Genomic DNA, 22,800 nt, shown 5'->3' with positions numbered 1-22,800 from the left:
TGAGTGAGTGAGTATGGTTTTACACCGCCTTTAGCAATATTCCTGCAATATCACGGCGGGGGACACCAGAAATGGGCTTCACACATTGTACCCATGTCGGGAATCGAACCCGGGTCTTCGGCGTGACGAGCGAACGCTTTAACCACTAGGCTACCCGAACGCCCCAGTTAAAAATGAACAGTATCAAATTCGTTGAAGTGCATTATGATCAGGCTCGCTCGGCTCAGCCGAGTGGCAAGTCTATATTTGTAGTGTTTATGAGTTTCTCGATGACGATTCAGTTGCCATGGTTATAGCTTTGTGATGTAGGAATCTTCCGCTGCCTCTTCATCGGAATAATCTGTCACGCCCAACAGCATCGGAATGGTCCGTTGTATCTTAGCAACGGCAAGGGCATCGTTAAGATCCAAGAAAATATTTTCCTGTGGAATTTTATTGAAAACGTCAGCATGTTTCATAGCTTTCCGCATATCATAAGAACAACCGCACAGGAACAGTTTGATGTTGACGTGGTCGTACTCAGTAAAGATGTGACTAAGGACATTGGCGCCGGAGGCATCCAAGTAGTTGATGACGCTGCAATCGACGATGACGTGGTGCGTGTGTCTCATAGTTCTTAGTTTCCCATCCGTCACAAGGATGTCGCCGTCCTCGGGGTCGACTTCTTCGTCCTCGGAGTTGACCGTGTCGATGGTGACGGTGGAGTAGGTGGAGTCAATGCTTCCGTGGCGTTTTATGCTGCTGTCGGCGTTCTGTCTGAGCACACAGCTGTTATTTTGTGCCTCGTCAGTCATTGTGAACAGAGGGTTGTCCATATTGGAGACGGAGACGTGTTTGGTGCTGTCACTTTTTTTTAGAGTCGTGTTTTCAGTCGGCACAACGGAGCTTCTTTTATCTTCACTAAACAGCACCTCACTCTTCCCAGATTTGCCCATTTTCTTTTCGTATTTCTTAATCATCTTCAGTAGTTTTCTGGGGTTCACAGTGCACTTGTAGAGGTTGGATCGGAAGATCTCGGCGTTGGCGAAGTACAGGGAAGATTGGAAGCGGAAGATCTTGACGCCAGGGATCTCGACGGAATCCTGATATTTCTTGTGCTCCACAAGGGTGCTGTCTTTCATGGTTCTACCGAGTCTGTAGCCGCGGGCAAACTGAGTCTGGAACACAACAGTGATGAGGGACACACCCACGCCGATGAAGAGACCGTAGTCGATGTCGAGGAACACGGCACTGGTGAAGGTGCTGAACCAAATGACGAAGTCGAATTTGTTGACACGCCAGAATTTGCGTCCGTCGAGAATCTGGATGAAGAGTCCTTTGAGAGCAATGAAGATGATGGCTGCGAGGATTGACTTGGGGAGAACCTCGAAGACGAAGCTGATGACCATGATGACGAGGACCATCAGACCGGACGTAAATATGCCACTGACGACCGTCTTGGTGTTCATGCCGCTGGAAACCATGGATCGTGGGGGCGCCACGCTTGAGGGAAAGCACTTGAAGAAAGAGCTGACAAAGTTGCACATGCCGTAGGCGATGAGTTCTTGACTGTCGTCAACCTCGTAGTTGTGTTTCTTGGCGCAGATCTTAGCCATGGCGATGGTGTTGGCGAAGATGAGGATGGCGATGATGAAGCAGTCGGCCAAGAAATCGGGGGCTTCTGCCAGTGGTGGAATGACAGGTGGGGGAATGGTGTTAGGGATGCTTCCGACGATTGCGATTCCGAAGTTTGTGTTTAGGTCACCAAAGTAGCCAACGATGCATCCAATGATGACGATGAAAAGCTCGATAGGGATTGGCATGAAGAGCTTATGTTTGAATCTCTCGTTAATGCAGTCCTTGACCAGCACGATGATGAGACAAGTGATGACGGCACAGACGATGGCAGCAACGTTGACCTCGGTGATGTGGGAGAAGATTTCAATGTAGTTATTGATGAACTTGAACAGACCGCCGTGTTTCGTGATGTCCAAACCAAGCATCGCTGGAACCTGGCTTGTGGCAATGTGGATGGCAGCTCCTGATGTGAACGCGCAGAAGAAGGACTCGGATAGGTAGGCGGTGATGAACCCGAGCTTGAAGACGCCCATGAAGATCATCATTAACCCCGAAACGAAAGTCACAGCCATGGCTACCCCTTCCTTGTAATCCAAGTATGCAGGGATTTCATTAAGAGGCACTTGAGTACCGTTCAATGTAAAGTTCAGAATATCTGGATTAGCGGCGACAAAGGCCTCGCCTTGACGGTCCACAACACCAGCAGTCAATATACATATCACAGCACTGGTGCCGATGGAAACGTGGGCAGATGTTCCGAAAAATACGTAGATGATAACAGGCCATAAAGATGTATACAAGCCGTTCTCGATCTTCACAGACGTCAGCTGGCCGAACGCCAGTGCTTGGGGGATATGTAGTACCCCAATTGTTAAACCTGCCAGGATGTCAATCAGAATGTTTTCTTTAATGTTGTAGTACCGTAGGACCTTGAGGATTGGGAGATAACCGCTCACCAGCTTCCATAGTCGCTTCTTGGAGCAATACGCCTGTTTCTTCACGCGTTCGGATATGCTCTTGGATTCGAACTCGGTCTTGGCGTGGATATCGTCGAACGCTGTTTGAGTAAATGGTTGTCGCTTAATGACAATGGCATTGTCCACGATATTGACGGCAGGGCAGGAGAAACGTCGTCCTTTCGTGTCGAGGCAACCGGGTGGGATCACTGATGCCGCGTAACTGATAGATACTGAGCGTTTCTCCTTCATTGTGGGAAGTCTGTAAATGTAGAAAATAAAAAAAACCTCAGTCATGATAGAACTGAACGGTTCACAGTCACACAGGAACGAATAGTCAGTGTTGAAATGTTGACAGTAAAAGTATAATAAGTTTGTTTATGTCTTTTGTAAATATTGTATCATTACAGTTGTGGGTTACGTGTTTTGTTTTCATTGTGTTTTTATTCAATTCTGTCCCACACAGTGACTTATGGTTAAGCGTGTGACGGGACCCAACATATCTTCACTTGTTTCCCTTGGTCCGATAGTAATCGTATATGATATTATTGACGGTGTTTGGTGTAGAGTTTGAGTTTCTGCCTCTAGGAATGGTGCAATATTTGCGTCCTGTAAAACCCTGCTATCATCAGAAATCAATCGTGCTTGTAGATCTACGAAACGTTATAGAGAGCAGGTTATTATTGAACATCGCATCGTCTTTAAAGCCACATAGCTACGAGTGTGTGAGTATGGTTTTGCGCCGCTTTCAGCAATATTCCAGCAATATCTCGGCGCCACCGCCCCACACAGCTACGAGAATGTAATAAAAAAAGTATTATGCTTCAACAGCAATGCATTTGATTTCAATGTAATAAACCCGCTTGTTTGACAGATGCAACTTCATTAATACAAGTTCGAGTTTGTAACGCAATTCTGCACAACACGACATAAAACGGTGTTTGTCCACTCGACGTGAGGACATTATGCGTTTACCGTGTTTGCCTGTATGTTATGGTAAATAACGGAGATATTGACGTCGGTGTATCATCTCCAACTGTTACTCCTTACAGTGATAATTTGGTTCAAAGTTCGCGTATACCAGTGTGAGTTGAGTTGAGTTTACGCCGCTTTTAACATTATACCAGTTACATCACGGCGTGTCAGCTTAATGTGGGAGGAAAGCCCGAAGTGATGCAGGTCTCAGAACACTTCAGTGAAACCCATGAGCACGGGTATGGTGCTGACAAACCTAGAAACATAATCGGGGTGAACCGGGATCCGAGCCCACTATCATTGGTTTCTGGCGTGCGCAAGGGACGCAACTCTGCACAGCGAATTGCGGCGCCTTAGACGACTGGTCCACCCGTGCCCCCTCGTATACTAGTAGTAATGTGAGCGATATCATTTTATTGCACGTTAATTAACGTACATTAATTATTGTTAATTAACGTACGCGTAAGCCCTGTGCGAATTTTCAAATTGTCCAAGAAATTATATTTGCTATCAAGTATACACATCTTTCTGTAAACCTTAATCGATTCTTATTTTGCCTATACAGTCCTGTTCGTATTTGGATACAGTTTTAAGAACATAACATATGACGCTGAAAAATATTAACATATGTGAAGTCTACCTTATTGATATGATTTGAAGCAACATAGAATTTTCTGATGACCAAAATACAATCGTAATGTACTGACAACCGTATGTTTGTTTCAGACGAAATATTTACCACTAAACATCAAAGCACCAAGAGCTGTCACAGGCCCGATGAGGATAAACAAGTTTGGTGATATGTCTTGAAGATCCCATGAAGATCCTTCATCCTGAAACAAAGTCAAAGCCATGGCTACCCTTTCCTTGTAATCCAAGTATGCAACCATTTCATTAAAGGGCACTTAAGTACCGCTCAATGTAAAGTTCAGAATATCTGGATTAGCGGCGATAAAATTCTCGCCGTGGCGGTCAACAACACCAGCAGTCAATATACATATCACAGCACTGGTGCCGATGGAAACGTGGGCAGACGTTCCGAAAAAATACTTAGATGATACACCCCATAAATAGCCCACAATCATAGGTTTCTTGCGTACGCAAGGGACGCAACTCTGCACAGCGAATCGCGGCGCCTCAGACGACTGGGCCACCCGTGCCCCCAGAATAATATGGAAGTACTATTCTAGTTAACATGCATGTTATAGATTATGTTGTATCTTCACAATTATGTTTGATTACAGAGTTAAAAATATAAGGTTATTCTCCTTTGTTGTCACCCGTGCACTTGTCCTGTCCCGTTCTCATTGGAATCAATAAATGAAGTCACAGACAATACTCAACCTCTTAAAGTGAACAAAGATGATAATGTTAGGCCACAACGATATGACTCAAACAAGATGAATATATAGCAGTAGCATGTCGATATTGAACAGGTAAACATACTCACAAATAAGCTCGCGTCAGGTTGAATACACGGCATGTGATGACATCGCGCACGTGAATTCTGACGCCGCACGTGCATACTGACGGCGCACGTGTAACACGTGGAAAGCGGACACTTGTTAACCAGAGATACAGTTAGAAAAGAAATACCTTGGTTGGGTGACAGTTTCGAGAACGTCGTAAAAGATTGTATAAGGGTGATTATCTTATTTCTATGGGTAAACTCGTCAGTTTCAGTAATGTAATTGCGAGATAGCAAATTAACTATACCATTGTGTCCAAGTGGGGAGGTTTACAGGCTTATTTCTGCGCTCACATTATGTAATGAGAACATAAGACTAAATCCAGTTCAATGGTAGATTCAATTTCCTTATTCAGTATAAAGGCCACAGGTCCATGTACAAAAAATATTGACATATAGAATATATACATATTGGTGCAACATTAAACAAGTTTTACAAATGGGATGAACGTAATACAATATCCTCTTTAATATATTTACAACATTGAAGAAAATCAGTTAGTTTGTCTGAGGTTATATGCTTAAATAACTGAGGCCACTGAGTGAATCCAGTTCAATACGTATTCAGTGTGTTGAAGCACACGGAGCAGAGTTTACAAGTAATCATAATGTAGTCGTGCATATTCCTTTTTTATGCTTGACTTAACTAATATTATATCACCCGGTCACGCTATAATAAATTGCAAGACTTGGTAGCACTATGACGTTTTGGGAAAACTAGACGACATGGTCGGTATAAGTATTATATATGAGTAACCTCGTGTGAACCCGTATCCCTTGACGTTTTGATGTAGCACATTAATAATTTAATTGCGTCATTGTTCTCCAGAGAAGACAGATGTCACCTAGCAACATGCTATTTTATCAAGTATGATATCTTGGGTGCTGTTGGGATGGTATATCTACAAGGTCTGGGGTGCTGTCATCCTCCCGACGCAAGGGATTTAACTGACTATAAATGTCCAATTTCCACCCTTGCCGAACTAGGCTGGAATTATGGAGTTATACTTTGGCTGCTCTATTCATAGTCCAACCAAAATCGCGTAACAAACTAGATATCCGGTTAATAAACACCATGGATTTCAACGTGCAGTTTTCGGTCGACTGCATGATTTGCAAAGCATGTGTACCGTCAACTGGGCGTCAACAGATATTTTCCAAATCTGTCCATGTTTTTAATCATGGTGCTCAAATGATTTGATGCGCATCGCGAGGTAAGACCCGTTTTCTTACAATATAGATTTTAATTATCGATAAGATCGTCTGGACTGGGCACCGCCAGTTTGTTTGAAACAAATGCAAGTGATTTTGAGAAGTGGAATCTTAGGTCAGTTTGGTCAGTAGGAGGGACATAGAAGGTATGCTGTTTGTGTATTGTGTGTAGCTGCAATTACAAGCATAGCCAGTTAAGGATCGTCACTTATAGTGGAAGCAGTATGTTGTTTGCGTATTGTGTGTAGCTGCAATTACAAGCATAGCCAGTGGAGGATCGTCACTTATAGTGGAAGCAGTATGTTGTTTGTGTATTGTGTGTTGTGTGTAGCTGCAATTACAAGCATAGCCAGTGGAGAATCGTCACTTATAGTGGAAGCAGTATGTTGTTTGTGTATTGTGTGTAGCTTCAATTTCAAGCATAGCCAGTTAAGGATCGTCACTTATAGTGGAAGCAGTATGTTGTTTGTGTATTGTGTGTAGCTGCAATTATAAGCATAGCCAGTGGAGGATCGTCACTTATAGTGGAAGCAGTATGTTGTTTGCGTATTGTGTGTAGCTGCAATTACAAGCATAGCCAGTGGAGGATCGTCACTTATAGTGGAAGCAGTATGTTGTTTGTGTATTGTGTGTAGCTGCAATTACAAGAATAGCCAGTGGAGGATCGTCACTTATAGTGGAAGCAGTATGTTGTTTGCGTATTGTGTGTTGTGTGTAGCTGCAATTATAAGCATAGCCAGTGGAGGATCGTCACTTATAGTGGAAGCAGTGTGTTGTTTGTGTATTGTGTGTAGCTGCAATTACAAGCATAGCCAGTGGAGGATCGTCACTTATAGTGGAAACATTATTCTGTTTGTGTATTGTGTTTGCATGAAGAGCCAATGCAGGACCGTCACTTTTGTGAATGTACCTAGCATCATATTCTAGGGTATTCTGGGATTCAAACAGACAATCATGGCTTTCTCTCACGCCTGAGTGATGCAACTCAACACAGCGAATTGCGGCGATGTTAAATAAGAACAGAAATCAAGCGTAATATAAATTAGTTTAATCTTCCCTGACAACAACTCCCATCGTCAAACAGATCCAATATACCTTTCCCCTGACTCCAATAGTCAAAAACAACAACGTATCAACATAAATTTCCATTTTCTGTGATACTATTTAGAAACTATTTAAATTAACATTTTTTACAGTTAATGTCGTCTTAAAATATACTTATTTCACATATACATATGTACACATGGGTCATATTTTGTAAGTTTTTGTCCCAAAGTTCTGACCAATTTTGTCAGTGTTCTGCGTAGTATCTATATAATCAAAGACGGGAGAATGCAACACAAGCGCACATAAATAGCATATATACAAAGCACCATCTGAGCATTATACATCAGTGAAACACTTAAGGAGTGTGATGAACCAATCAAATCATCCGATGTCTAGTGACGTCATCTAAAGTCTAAAACCAGAACAGTTACAAGAATGAAAGTCTTACACTACTCAACTTTTGATTGGGACATGTGAATGTCCAGGTTGCGAATGATTGCTAGAATTTGTTGTCATACGAACAGTGTTTGATATTGTCTTGGCTGTATTGCATTTAACATTATTACAAATCAATATGAATTTAAGTAGATTTCAATATGCTGTGGCTCATAGTTTGGTAACAGAAGGACAAAGCACAGTATCCCTGTATTATATAGTCCTAACGAGATGTGATTTCGCAAACAAATAGCTAACGAAATGTATGGTTAGTAATCAGGCTTACAAATGAAGGTTAATGACAATTATTTGTTGAAGTACATCATGATCAGCTTCGCTCGGCTCAGCCGAGAGCTAGTCTCTACATGAACTGCATTTGTAGTGCTTATGAGATTCTCGAAGACGACTCAGTTTCCATGGTTATAGCTTTGTGATGTAGGAATCTTCAGCAGCCTCGTCATCGGAATAATCTGTCACGTCCAACAGCATCGGAATGGCCCGTTGTATCTTAGCAACGGCAAGGGCATCGTAAAGATCCAAGAAAATGTTTTCCTGTGGAATCTTATTGAAAACACCAGCATGTTTCATAGCTTCCCGCATGTCGTAAGAACAACCGCACAGGAACAGTTTGATGTTGACGTGGTCGTACTCAGTGAAGATGTGACTAAGGACATTGGCGCCGGAGGCATCCAAGTAGTTGATGACGCTGCAATCGACGATGACGTGGTGCGTGCGTCTCATGGTTCTTAGTTTCTCATCCGTCACAAGGATACCGCCGTCCTCGGGGTCGACTTCTTCGTCCTCGGAGTTGATTGTGGTGATGGTGACGGTGGAGAAGGTGGAATCAATGCTTCCGTGGCGTTTCATGCTGCCGTCGGCTTTAGAGCCATTCTGTTTGAGCGTATAGCTGTTATTTTGTGCCTCGTCAGTCATTGTGAACGCTGGGTTGTTGATACTGGTGACGGAGTTGCGTTTGGTGCTGTCACTTTTTGTTAACTCTGTGCTGTTCATACGTCCAATCAGGTTGCTCTCAGACGTGCTTAAATTCGTGGTACCAGTCGTGTTTGTTGATGGCACTGATGTCTTCACAACGGAGCTTCTTCTTTCTTCGCTTAGCAGCATCACACTCTTCCCAGATTTGCCCATTTTCTTTTCGTATTTCTTTATCATCTTCAGCAGTTTTCTGGGGTTCACAGTGCATTTGTAGAGGTTGGATCGGAAGATCTCGGCGTTGGCGAAGTACAGAGAAGATTCGAAGCGGAAGATCTTGACGCCAGGGATCTCGACGGAATCCTGATATTTCTTGTGCTCCACAAGGGTGCTGTCTTTCGTGGTTCTGCCGAGTCTGTAGCCACGGGCAAACTGAGTCTGGAACACAACAGTGATGAGGGACACACCCACGCCGATGAAGAGACCGTAGTCGATGTCGAGGAACACGGCGCTGGTGAAGGTGCTGAACCAAATGACGAAGTCGAATTTGTTGACACGCCAGAATTTGCGTCCGTCGAGAATCTGGATGAAGAGTCCTTTGAGAGCGATGAAGATGATGGCTGCGAGGATTGACTTGGGGGGAGAACCTCGAAGACGAAGCTGATGACCATGATGACGAGGACCATCAGACCGGACGTAAATATGCCATTGACGACCGTCTTGGTGTTCATGCCGCTGGAAACCATGGATCGTGGGGGCGCCACGCTTGATGGAAAGCACTTGAAGAAAGAGCTGACAAAGTTGCACATGCCGTAGGCGATGAGTTCTTGACTGTCGTCAACCTCGTAGTTATGTTTCTTGGCGCAGATCTTAGCCATAGCGATGGTGTTGGCGAAGATGAGGATGGCGATGATGAAGCAGTCGGCCAAGAAATCGGGGGCTTCTGCCAGTGGTGGAATGACAGGTGGGGGAATGGAGTTAGGGATGCTTCCGACGATTGCGATTCCGAAGTTTGTGTTTAGGTCACCAAAGTAGCCAACGATGCATCCGAACACGACGACGAAAAGCTCGATAGGGATTGGCATGAAGAGCTTATGCTTGAATCTCTCGTTAATGCAGTCCTTTACCAACACGATGATGAGACAAGTGATGACGGCACAGACGATGGCAGCAACGTTGACCTCGGTGATGTGGGAGAAGATTTCAATGTAGTTATTAATGAACTTGAACAGACCGCCGTGTTTCGTGATGTCCAAACCAAGCATAGCTGGAACCTGGCTTGTGGCAATGTGGATGGCAGCTCCTGATGTGAACGCGCAGAAAAAGGACTCGGATAGGTAGGCGGTGATGAACCCGAGCTTGAAGACGCCCTCATCATTAACCCCGAAACGAAAGTCACAGCCATGGCTACCCCTTCCTTGTAATCCAAGTATGCAGGGATTTCATTAAGAGGCACTTGAGTACCGTTCAATGTAAAGTTCAGAATATCCGGATTAGCGGGCGACAAAGGCCCCGCCTTGACGGTCCACAACACCAGCAGTCAATATACATATCACAGCACTGGTGCCGATGGAAAACGTGGGCAGATGTTCCGAAAAATACGTAGATGATAACAGGCCATAAAGATGTATACAAGCCGTTCTCGATCTTCACAGACGTCAGCTGGCCGAACGCCAGTGCTTGGGGGATATGTAGTACCCCAATTGTTAAACCTGCCAGGATGTCAATCAGAATGTTTTTCTTTAATGTTGTAGTACCGTAGGACCTTGATGATTGGGAGATAACCGCTCACCAGCTTCCATAACCGTTTCTTGGAGCAATACGCCTGTTTCTTCAAGCGTTCGGATATGCTCTTGGATTCGAAATCGGTCTTGGCGTGGATATCGTCGAACGCTGTTTGCGTGAACGGTGGTCGCTTGATGACAATGGCATTGTCAACGACGTTGACGGCAGGACAGGAGAAAACGTTGTCCTTTCGTGTCCAGGCACCCGGGTGAGTTCATTGATGCCGCGTCACTGATAGATACTGAGCGTTTCTCATTCATTGTGGGAAGTCTGTAAATGTAGAAAACAAACAACCTAAGTCATGATATAACTGTACACGGTCACAGATGAACTAATATTCAATGTTGAAATGTTAACAGTAAAAATGTAACTAGTTTGTTTATGTCTTTTGTAAAAGGTGTATCAGTTACAGTTGTGGGTTTTCATTGTGTTTATACTCAATTCGACCCCACACAGTGACTTTTGCCACATAAATACGAGTGAATGATTGATTATTTTTTGCGCCGCTTTCAGCAATATTCCAGCAATATCTCGGCGCCACCGCCCCACACAACTACTAGAATGTAATAAAAAAATATTATTCTTCAACAGCAATGGTTCACTTATGATTGAGCGTCATTATAAAATGTAAAGATAAAATATAAGGTGTCTACTAGGCAATAAAGACTATACAGATATGCACGTACTTATACCATAGCTGATAAGTTGATGAAGGCATGGGAAAATCTGTACACTAAATACTTTCTATTAACGGGGTGAATTACAGTAAACTACGGTTATAACGAACTCAAGGGACTACTAATTTTAGTTCGTTATAACCGTAATTCGTTGTAAGCATATATACAGTATAACTACAGCAAATAGTCGGGACCAAAAAAGTAAGTTCGTTATATCCGTCAGTTCGTTATAAGCGTGTTCGTTATAACCGTAGTTTACTGTACATCCCTTTTCTATACGCCAGAATGAAGTGATGCACTGTGACCTGGTATTTCGTGTGGTTGGTTGTTGCTTCAAGGCCTTCTGCCTTAGCAGTTTCGGCTTACCTTGTCCTCTGTGTGAGAGTATTATTGACTGTGTTTGGTGTAGAGTTTGAGTTTCTTAAAGTGGTGCAATGTTTGTTTCCTGTAAAACCCTGCTATCATCAGAAATCAGTCGTACTTGCAGTGCTACAAGCAGAGTACGTTATTATTGAACGGCGCATCGCCATTTCAGACACATAGCTGGTAGATATGAATGAGTGAGTGAGTATGGTTTTGCGCCGCTTTCAGCAATATTCCAACAATATCTAGGCGCCACCTCCCCACATAGCTACGCGAATTTAATACAGAAATAATATGCTTCAACACATGGGCGGATACAGCTTTTTTTAAAAGGGGGGGGGGGGGGGGGGGGGGGGTGTGTGTGTGTGTTTGCACAGTTAAGATCTATTTATTGTCTTTGGTGGTAATTTATACAGAAATAAAGATTTCGTTCGAAATAAAAAGGGGGGTGCGCACCCCCGCACCCCCCCCCCCCCCCCCCCCCAAATCTGTATCCGCCCAAGATGCTTCAACGGCAATGCACTTGATTTCAATGTGATTAACCCACATGTTTGACTGATGCAACTTTATGTAGACAAGTTTGAGTTTGCTACACAATTTGCACAACACGACATAAAACGGTGTTTGTCCACTCGACATGAGGCCATTATGCGTTTACAATGTTTGCCTGTATGTTATGGTAATAACGTTCACCATGGACCTGTCACTGATTACATACTGACACAGCATTACCTGCAGATGCCTGACGAAAATATTCTTAAAGGTAATCACGAATGAACTTGAGAATGAATTTGTAAATAAAATTTCAAATTATTTTAGTATTGACTTCGGCGTGTCAACTCTAAATTTAACTCCTTACATTAATAATCTTGTACAAAGTGCATGTATACTTTTGTAAACGATATAATTGCATTGCATGTGTTGATAATTAACGTATACGTAAGACCTGTGCGAATTTTCAATTATATTTGCTATCAGGTATACATATCTGTATGTAAACCTTAATACGCTTATTAATTTTACAATCCAGTTCGTATTTCGATACAGTTTTAAGAATATAACATATGACGATGAAAAATATTAACATGTATGAAATCTATTTTTTCATCTAATATAAAGCAACATAGAATTTTCTGATAATCAAAATAAAAGCGTAATGTTTGTTTCAGACGAAATGTTTACCACTAAACATCACCAAGAGCTGTCACACGCCCGATGAGGATAAACAAGTTTGGTGATATATGTCTTACCTTGGCAGAGATCCGGAACGCACTGAAGAAGTAACGAAAGCTAAACCCACTGATCTCGAAGCTAGTAGGCGTCACCACTGAATCTGGACAGTGGATGGCAGGCTTAAATACCTAGGGTAACAGTGTCAATTCATCACCTCTCAATTCATCGCCATCAAGACTATTCTCTCCTAAGCTCCGCCCACTGTCATTTCAGGGCTAAATCCCGGTGTAGGTGCATCTTGAGCTTTGACAGGCTGTTCTGTGGAGGATGCAATGTCTTGTGATTGACACACCGTGTGTCAGCTATGATGTAATACATCTTCAGATGTCTAACCGAGAATCGTCTGAGCCAAGGAGACTCTATTGAACGCTTTGTTTTCTCTCATTTTTTTGGTTTTTGTATTAATCGTTTTCTTCCTGATTTTTAATATGTGACCAGGTATATTTATTTTCGAAATATGATTGAAATTTGTGTCAACGATTTTTCTTTGCATATTATGTTTAAATTTTTATTTTTATGCATTTTAGTTCAAACGCTTTGTTTTAGATTTTTTACTGATTACAGTGTGTGAATATGAATGTTTATTTAAACTAAGTATTCAAGTTCAACAGATTTTATTGGTTTAAATTAAAAGCACAAAAATATATTGAAGCGTGGTTATTGAACTGTGATATTTAGATTATGATTTAAATGATAAATTAATGCATTAACGAAGAGTGTTATAACTAACGCGGCATTGCTTAAATGAGCTTAGACATGTTCTAAGAAACATAGAGAATATACTGATGACGTTTGTAATAACAGTGATTATATTTACGTTTTGGCAGAAATATCCCAATCTGACCTCTGTGGATTTTTTGTAAATTGTTACCATGATATGTCGGGTATTTATGAAATCTCTTTTTTAGAAAGAAGCGTAAGAGTCAGTTCCCGGTATTTGATTGGTATATTATATATATGTCAGCATGTTTAGACATTGGAATATGTTATAGCAATCCAATATATACCCCAATCTCTCTAATTTGAACAGTTTGGAGTACCGTCGCTGTATCTAATTTATGAGACAACTTAGATGGGACTTTTTAAATCATGACAGAAAAATGGTAAGAAATTAAGCTTAATATACGACAGGCTTGGGTACAAGGTCGTCTCAACATATGCGCGAGACATTGTTTTATTTGACAAATGGACATGTATATTAATAATGCATGCAGTATGTTGTTTTGTGTATTGTGGTGAGGTGAAATGGGGTTTAACGTCGCGTCCAAGATTATTGCACTTATATATATAACATTTATGTATGTGGCTGCTTGTACTAGGCCGGACTGATGCCGATTTATAGTGCTAGCTCACTGAGATACCATGCCGCAGTTTAACATGAATACCCCACTCAGACACAGTATACTGACTCCGAGCCGACCCTTAATGCCGAGCGCCAGACAGGGTAACAACAAGTATCATCTTTTAACGTCTTTTGGTATGACGCGGTCGGGGATCGAACCCTGGACCTTCCGCTCTCCGATCGGACGCTCTACCATTAGACCACGGAGGCGGTCCTTGTGTATTGTGAATAGCTCTGATTTCATGCATAGCCATTCCGGATAATCACTTAAAGTGCATGTAGTATGTTTGCGTAGCTTTTATTGCACGTCTATCCAGTGGAGGATCGTCACTTACAGTGCATGTGGTATGTTGTTTGTGTTTTTTGAGTAGCTCCTATTGCACGTCACCCAGTGCTTGATCGACACTTATGGTGCATGTAGTATGTTTTATTATATAATGGGCAGGTTTCTCGGCAGGATAAAGCCAACGGATAAAAACGATTTCCGTTGGGGCCATAAGCGGATAGAGATGCAAATATCAAAAGTAGGGACTACTTTCAGTGTTTATAAACAAACATGGCGTCGCCCTTGACATTCGGCAATCGAATCAGAATTAACCATCGGGAGTCTGGATAAACTACAGAGATAATTGCTATCATTATCAAAAGAACAGTCTAATATACTTAAAATCAGTGTCTAACTGTGACGTAGCTAAGGCATGTTATAAGTTTTGGCAACTTTGGAGATATAAATTTCGAAACAATTTTGCGAGGGCGCTAGGCCTAGCCAAGTGGGATCAGTAGCCATATCTGTGCTTTTTTACCTCTGCAGCTTGAAAACTATTCCACAAATTAAAATATTTGGACTTGGCCGAAATATGTTTGAATTGTTACCTTTGTTCGTTTTATCGCTGTGTGTACATCTGATTGCACTTTTTAACGTTATGACAGGACAGGCCGACTATCAACAGCGTCTGAACGTGGCCGTGACGTCTCATAGACTACATCCTCCCGAGGCACGGGAGTTTACTGACAATAAAAGTCCAGTTTCCACCCTTGCCGAACCAGGCTAGTATTATGGAGTTACATTTTGGCTGGACTAACGAGTCTATGCATAGTCCAATCAAAATCACGCATTTGAATTTTCATCCGGTTTGTAAACTGTCGTGCAGATTTCGGTCCATTGCAGGATTTGTAAAGCATGTGCACCGCCAACTCGTTTTCCTAACCTTTACATGTTTTTGATCAAGGTGCTCACGTGAGTTGATGTACTTCGCGATGTAAGACCCGTTTTATTACAAAATAGATCTTGATGATCGATCAGATCGTCTTGACTGGGCGCCGCGATTTTGTTTGAAACAAATGCAAGTGATGGAATCGGATTGGTCCATAGGAAAGGCTTAGAAGGGACATAACTCGTAATAGCCACTGGTTGCGCTACGATCGAGCCCAGGAATTCCAGCCGAGTTCGGCAAGGGTGGAAACTGGACTTTTAAAGTCAGTTAACTCTCTTGCCTTGGGAAGATGCATAGACTGGGGTTAGAGTAGCTTCCCTTTGACAAAGGGAAGCTACTCCGGCGGACAGACCGATGGATTGCCGCGAAATGCAAATAAAAACAATTGTTGTTTTGCGTATATGTTGCTTCGCCACTGTATAAGAAACAGATTTCACTTGGAACTATATTGGCTACTGTCACTGTCCGACTGACACATCACATACCCTGTGACGTAATATATGACGTAATATATTAATGCGCGCATTCCAGGAAAACTCGCAATGTTTAGGTAATGTTTGTGAGAGGGGCAAAGCGATTTTCAAGCACAGAGTTAAAGAATGACATTGTATGATAAAGAGGTTATCACGCTTGTGTGTTTGGGGATGGTTAATATCCTGTATTAGGAATAAACACTATATATTTAGCTCGCCATAGCTCGCTAAATACAACGTTTATTCCTAATGCATGATATTATTTACCATCCCGAAACACACTCGCGTGATAACCTCTATGTTTGTGTATTGTGAGTAGCTACGATTGCACGTATATCCAGTGCTTGATCGTCACTTACAGAGCATGTAATTATGTTGTTTGTGTATTGTGAGTAGCTAATAAATAATGCACGTCTATCCAGTGGAGGATCGTCACTTACAGAGCATGTAATTATGTTGTTTGTGTATTTTGAGCAGCTACTCTTGCACGTCTATCCAGTGGAGGATCGTCACTTACAGTGCATGCAGGTTTAAAGTGCATGTGGTATATTGTTTGTGTATGTTGAGCAGCTACTATTGCACGTCTATCCACTATCCAGTGGAGGATCATCATTTACAGTGCATGCTGTATGTTGGTTGTGTATGTTGAGCAGCTACTATTGCACGTCTATCCACTATCCAGTGGAGGATCATCATTTACAGTGCATGCTGTATGTTGGTTGTGTATGTTGAGCAGCTACTATTGCACGTCTATCCACTATCCAGTGGAGGATCGTCATTTACAGTGCATGCTGTATGTTGGTTGTGTATGTTGAGCAGCTACTATTGCACGTCTATCCACTATCCAGTGGAGGATCATCATTTACAGTGCATGCTGTATGTTGGTTGTGTATGTTGAGTAGCTACTATTGCACGTCTATCCACTATCCAGTGGAGGATCGTCATTTACAGTGCATGCTGTATGTTGGTTGTGTATGTTGAGCAGCTACTATTGCACGTCTATCCACTATCCAGTGGAGGATCGTCATTTACAGTGCATGCTGTATGTTGGTTGTGTATGTTGAGCAGCTACTATTGCACGTCTATCCACTATCCAGTGGAGGATCGTCATTTACAGTGCATGCTGTATGTTGGTTGTGTATGTTGAGCAGCTACTATTGCACGTCTACCCAGTGGAGGATCGTCACTTACAGTGCTTATGTTGTTTGTGTTTTGTGAGTCTTTCATGCATAGCGAGGCTGAATCGTCACTGATAGTGCATGCAGTATGTTGTTTGTATACGGTGTTTGGCTCCAAGTACATACATAGCGAGGCTGAATCGTCACTAATAGTGCATGCAGTATGTTGTTTGTGTATTGTGCGTTGCTCCAAGTACATGCATGGCGAGGCTAAATCGTCTCTTATAGTGCATGGAGTATGTTGTTTGTGTATTGTGCGTTGCTCCAAGTACATGCATAGCGAGGCTAAATCGTCACTAATAGTGCATGCTGTATGTTGTTTGTGTACGGTTTGTTGCACCAAGTACATACATAGCGAGGCTCCAAGTCACTTATAGTGCATGCAGTATGTTGTTGGTGCATTGTGAGGATCTACCATTGCACGTATATCCAGTAGTAGATCGTCACTTATGGTGCATGTAGTATGTTGTTGTTGTTTTTAAGTAGCCACCATTGCACGTATATCCAGTGCTTGAACGTGGCTTACAGTGCTTATGTTGTTTGTGTTTTGTGAGTCTTTCATGCAAAGCTAAATCGTCACTGATAGTGCATGCAGTATGTTGTTTGTGTATTGTGTGAGGATCTAAGGCGCCTAGGAACCTAGAATCAGGAACAATCTGGGATTCCAACCCGCGATCACGAGGGACGCAGCGAATTGCGGCGATATTTTATAAGAACAGAACACAAGCGTAATATAAATTATTTAATCTTCCGTGACAACAACTCCCATCTTCAAACAGATCCTTATATAATATTCCCCTGACACCAGCGGTGAAACACAACAACGTATCATGAACAAATTCCATATTGTGTGATAATATTTAGAACGTTTTAAACTAACATGCATTACAATTAGCACACTATAACCATTCTTAGTTGAATCTCGTCTTATAATATACGTATTTCATATATACATATGTACAAATGGGTCATATTTGTGTAAGTTTTAGTCCCAAAGTTCTGATAAATCTTGTCATCAGTGTTCTGCGTAGTATCGACAGTATCAAAGACGAAAGAATGCAACACGAACACGTACACACACACACGTACACACACACACGTACACACACACACGTACACACACACACACACACACACACACACACACACACACACACATTTATATATATAGATAGATAGATATTGCGCATATACAACGCCACACCTGAGTATTATACATAAGTGAAACACATATGGAGTGCGATGAACCAATCAAATCATTCCATGTCCAGTGACGTCATCGGCTCAGCCGAGTGCGAAGTCTTTACATGGAACTGCATTTGTAGTGCTTATGAGATTCTCGATTGCGATTCAGTTGCCATGGTTATAGCTTTGTAATGTAGGAATCTTCAGCAGCCTCGTCATCGGAATAATCTGTCACGTCCAACAGCATCGGAATGGCCCGTTGTATCTTAGCAACGGCAAGGGCATCGTAAAGATCCAAGAAAATATTTTCCTGTGGAATCTTATTGAAAACACCAGCATGTTTCATAGCTTCCCGCATGCCGTAAGAACAACCGCACAGGAACAGTTTGATGTTGACGTGGTCGTACTCAGTGAAGATGTGACTAAGGACATTGGCGCCGGAGGCATCCAAGTAGTTGATGACGCTGCAATCGACGATGACGTGGTGCGTGCGTCTCATAGTTCTTAGTTTCTCATCCGTCACAAGGATGCCGCCGTCCTCGGGGTCGACCTCTTCGTCCTCGGAGTTGATTGTGGTGATGGTGACGGTGGAGAAGGTGGAGTCAATGCTTCCGTGGCGTTTCATGCTGCCGTCGGCGTTGAAGCCATTCTGTTTGAGCGTATAGCTGTTATTTTGTGCTTCGTCGGTGATTGTGAACACAGGATTGTCCATACTGGAGCCGGAGTTGCGTTTGGTGCTGTCACTTTTTGTTGACTCTGTGCTGTTCATACGTCCAGTGAGGTTGTTCTCAGACGTGCTTAAATTCGTGGTACCAGTCGTGTTTGTTGATGGCACTGATGTCTTCACAACGGAGCTTCTTCTTTCTTCGCTTAGCAGCATCACACTCTTCCCAGATTTGCCCATTTTCTTTTCGTATTTCTTTATCATCTTCAGTAGTTTTCTGGGGTTAACAGTGCATCGGTAGAGGTTGGATCGGAAGATCTCGGCGTTGGCGTAGTACAGAGAAGATTCGAAGCGGAAGATCTTGACGCCAGGGATCTCGACGGAATCCTGATATTTCTTGTGCTCCACAAGGGTGCTGTCTTTCATGGTTCTGCCGAGTCTGTATCCGCGGGCAAACTGAGTCTGGAACACAACAGTGATGAGGGACACACCCACGCCGATGAAGAGACCGTAGTCGATGTCGAGGAACACGGCGCTGGTGAAGGTGCTGAACCAAATGACGAAGTCGAATTTGTTGACACGCCAGAATTTGCGTCCGTCGAGAATCTGGATGAAGAGTCCTTTGAGAGCGATGAAGATGATGGCTGCGAGGATTGACTTGGGGAGAACCTCGAAGACGAAGCTGATGACCATGATGACGAGGACCATCAGACCGGACGTAAATATGCCATTGACGACCGTCTTGGTGTTCATGCCGCTGGAAACCATGGATCGTGGGGGCGCCACGCTTGATGGAAAGCACTTGAAGAAAGAGCTGACAAAGTTGCACATGCCGTAGGCGATGAGTTCTTGACTATCGTCAACCTCGTAGTTGTGTTTCTTGGCGCAGATCTTAGCCATGGCGATGGTGTTGGCGAAGATGAGGATGGCGATGATGAAGCAGTCGGCCAAGAAATCGGGGGCTTCTGCCAGTGGTGGAATGACAGGTGGGGGAATGGTGTTAGGGATGCTTCCGACGATTGCGATTCCGAAGTTTGTGTTTAGGTCACCAAAGTAGCCAACGATGCATCCGAACACGACGACGAAAAGCTCGATAGGGATTGGCATGAAGAGCTTATGCTTGAATCTCTCGTTAATGCAGTCCTTGACCAGCACGATGATGAGACAAGTAATGACGGCACAGACGATGGCAGCAACGTTGACCTCGGTGATGTGGGAGAAGATTTCAATGTAGTTATTGATGAACTTGAACAGACCGCCGTGTTTCGTGATGTCCAAACCAAGCATAGCTGGAACCTGGCTTGTGGCAATGTGGATGGCAGCTCCTGAAGTGAACGCGCAGAAGAACGACTCGGATAGGTAGGCGGTGATGAACCCGAGCTTGAAGACGCCCATGAAGATCATCATTAACCCCGAAACGAAAGTCACAGCCATGGCTACCCCTTCCTTGTAATCCAAGTATGCAGGGATTTCATTAAGAGGCACTTGGGTTCCGTTCAATGTAAAGTTCAGAATATCCGGATTAGCGGCGACAAAGGCCCCGCCTTGACGGTCCACAACACTAGCAGTCAATATACAGATCACAGCACTGGTGCCGATGGAAACGTGGGCAGATGTTCCGAAAAATACGTAGATGATAACAGGCCATAAAGATGTATACAAGCCGTTCTCGATCTTCACAGACGTCAGCTGGCCGAACGCCAGTGCTTGGGGGATATGTAGTACCCCAATTGTTAAACCTGCCAGGATGTCAATCAGAATGTTTTCTTTAATGTTGTAGTACCGTAGGACCTTGAGGATTGGGAGATAACCGCTCACCAGCTTCCATAGTCGCTTCTTGGAGCAATACGCCTGTTTCTTCAAGCGTTCGGATATGCTCTTGGATTCGAACTCGGTCTTGGCGTGGATATCGTCGAACGCTGTTTGCGTGAACGGTGGTCGCTTGATGACAATGGCATTGTCAACGACATTGACGGCAGGACAGGAGAAACGTCGTCCTTTCGTGTCCAGGCACCCAGGTGAGTTCATTGATGCCGCGTCACTGATAGATACTGAGCGTTTCTCATTCATTGTGGGAAGTCTGTAAATGTAGAAAAAGACAAACCTCAGTCATGATATAACTGTACACGGTCACAGATGAATGAATAGTCAGTTAACAGCAAAAGTATAACTAGATTGTTTATGTCTTTTGTAAATATTGTATCAGTTACAGTGGTGGGTTACAGGTTTTAATTGTGGTTAATTGACTTATGGTAAAGCGTCATTATAAACTGTAAACATAAAAGCTAAGAAAGTGTTTATGTAGGTATATGCTTGGCAATAAAGACGATACAGACAGACGCGTACTTATACCATAGCTGTAAATTTGATGACGAAGCGATGGGAAAAAAGGTAAAATTAATACGTTCTGTCAAGAAAAAAACCACGTACGGTAAATTACGTCCCTGTGCTATCAGATAATGAAGAAGAAGACGAAATATAGTTCAGATGTCACATCTTTGTAAATACATAAGAGTGATAAGACGGTGAATATAAAACCACAGGCACCAGTCCAATAGGCCTATGAGAGATAAAAAATCATTCAAAACATTGCTAAAAAATGAAAGTTAAAGTTACAGACTCTTTTCTCATGTTTGTGAGTAGGGTACACATATCTATTTCTAGTTTTAGTATTCCTAAAATTTCTGTTTTTGTATTGATAGGATTTCTATTTTCGTATATTGGTATGATTTCATTTTTATCTTTGGCTGCTCTGTTTATATAGGTTCGAGTAGCTGTCCATCTCTCAAAAATACAGTTAGTTTGGCCTTCGCTATTGCATCTCTTGGCTTTAGAAGATCTCAACAGGTGGCGGATCCGACTGCAGTTCTTGTTTTAATCGGGCTGGGTCATGGTACAATAATATATTGCAAGACTTGTTGTAACTGTCTGGCAACCGGGCATTTTGACATGAAGGGACAACTAGCAACATAGTCGGTACAGGTGTTGTGTGAGTAACCTTATGTGAACCCGCATCCCTTGACATTTAGATGTAGCACATTAATAATTACCATTACGTCATGGTTCTCATGAGATGACAGATGTCACCTAGCAACGTCGTTCATAGTTCTAAACAAGTATGATATTTGGGGTGCTGTAGGGGTGGTATATTTACAAGGTCTGGGCCGCAGTAGGGCTCTGATATCTACAAGGTCTGGGGCGCTGTTGGGGTGGTATATTTACAAGGTCTGGGGCGCAGTAGTGCTGTGATATCGACAAGGTCTGAGGCGCAGTAGGGCTGTGATATCTACAAGGTCTGGGGCGCTGTAGGGGTGGTATATTTACAAGGTCTGGTCCGCAGTAGGGCTGTGATACCTACAAGGTCTGGGGCGCTGTAGGGGTGGTATATATTCAATGTATGAGGTGCTAAAGGAGTGGTATATTCACACTGTCTGTACGATGAGGATTGTATTATACAAAATCACAGGCTCGGCTTAAAGTTTGAATTTACACAATCTTTGACTCGCCATCATATTACATAATTGCAGAGTTAAGGAGATAGAATATTGACTGATCTGGGGGTAGAGGGCCTTAATAATAATAATGGCTTCGTTCTGCTACATCAGTAGTTAAGTGCACTATATCATCGTCTGTTTCAAAGTGTTTCCCTTCACAAACGTGCACCGGCTCGGAAACACGTTCGACAGCTTTACCCCCGTCAACCCCTCCCCCTCGTCGGGACACGTCAGCGACTGCAGTTGATAGACAAGCTAACGGACGCTACAATTGCGATGAAATACTACACTGACGTGGTTCATGGCAGTTTGGCGGGCTGACAACAGGAGACCGTCCATATTTGTCATTTAGCCAGTCATCATATTCCTTTCAGTAGCCTTAAGCGCCTTGTCAAACACGTTCAATAGACCGTCCTGTTAGAAAACATATTCTTTGCAGTGGGAGAGAGAGCAAACAGGACACACATTGCGACATACGATGAACCCCGGTTGAGCAGAATCTCTGAAATTGAATATTCATACTGAAAACAGGACACGCTGAAATTGCTTGGAGACAGTTACCACAGACTGGTCCAAAACTCAGCATGGTTATTTTTTTTCATTTTTCATTTG

General features: G+C 43.0%; 2 protein-coding genes and 1 pseudogene across 2 annotated transcripts; all 3 read right to left on the bottom strand.

Moving 5' to 3' along the window:
* Window positions 1-290: 290 nt before the first annotated feature.
* Window positions 291-2,765, bottom strand: LOC139462051 (prestin-like). Its single transcript, XM_071243551.1, has one exon. The coding sequence runs from the start codon at window positions 2,763-2,765 to the stop codon at window positions 291-293; it is 2,475 nt and encodes an 824-aa protein (XP_071099652.1).
* Window positions 2,766-8,070: 5,305 nt separating this feature from the next.
* On the bottom strand, window positions 8,071-10,625 carry LOC139462050 (prestin-like; annotated as a pseudogene).
* A 7,583-nt stretch (window positions 10,626-18,208) lies between these two features.
* LOC139462049 (prestin-like) lies at window positions 18,209-20,764 on the bottom strand. Its single transcript, XM_071243550.1, has one exon. The coding sequence runs from the start codon at window positions 20,762-20,764 to the stop codon at window positions 18,209-18,211; it is 2,556 nt and encodes an 851-aa protein (XP_071099651.1).
* Window positions 20,765-22,800: the final 2,036 nt, after the last annotated feature.

Source organism: Haliotis cracherodii, unplaced genomic scaffold (genome assembly GCF_022045235.1).
Source record: "Haliotis cracherodii isolate W230 unplaced genomic scaffold, xgHalCrac1.p SCAF_15, whole genome shotgun sequence".
Lineage (NCBI taxonomy): Eukaryota > Metazoa > Mollusca > Gastropoda > Lepetellida > Haliotidae > Haliotis > Haliotis cracherodii.
Note: the sequence above shows the minus strand (reverse complement) of the source record. Positions and strands in the feature narration are given on the sequence as shown.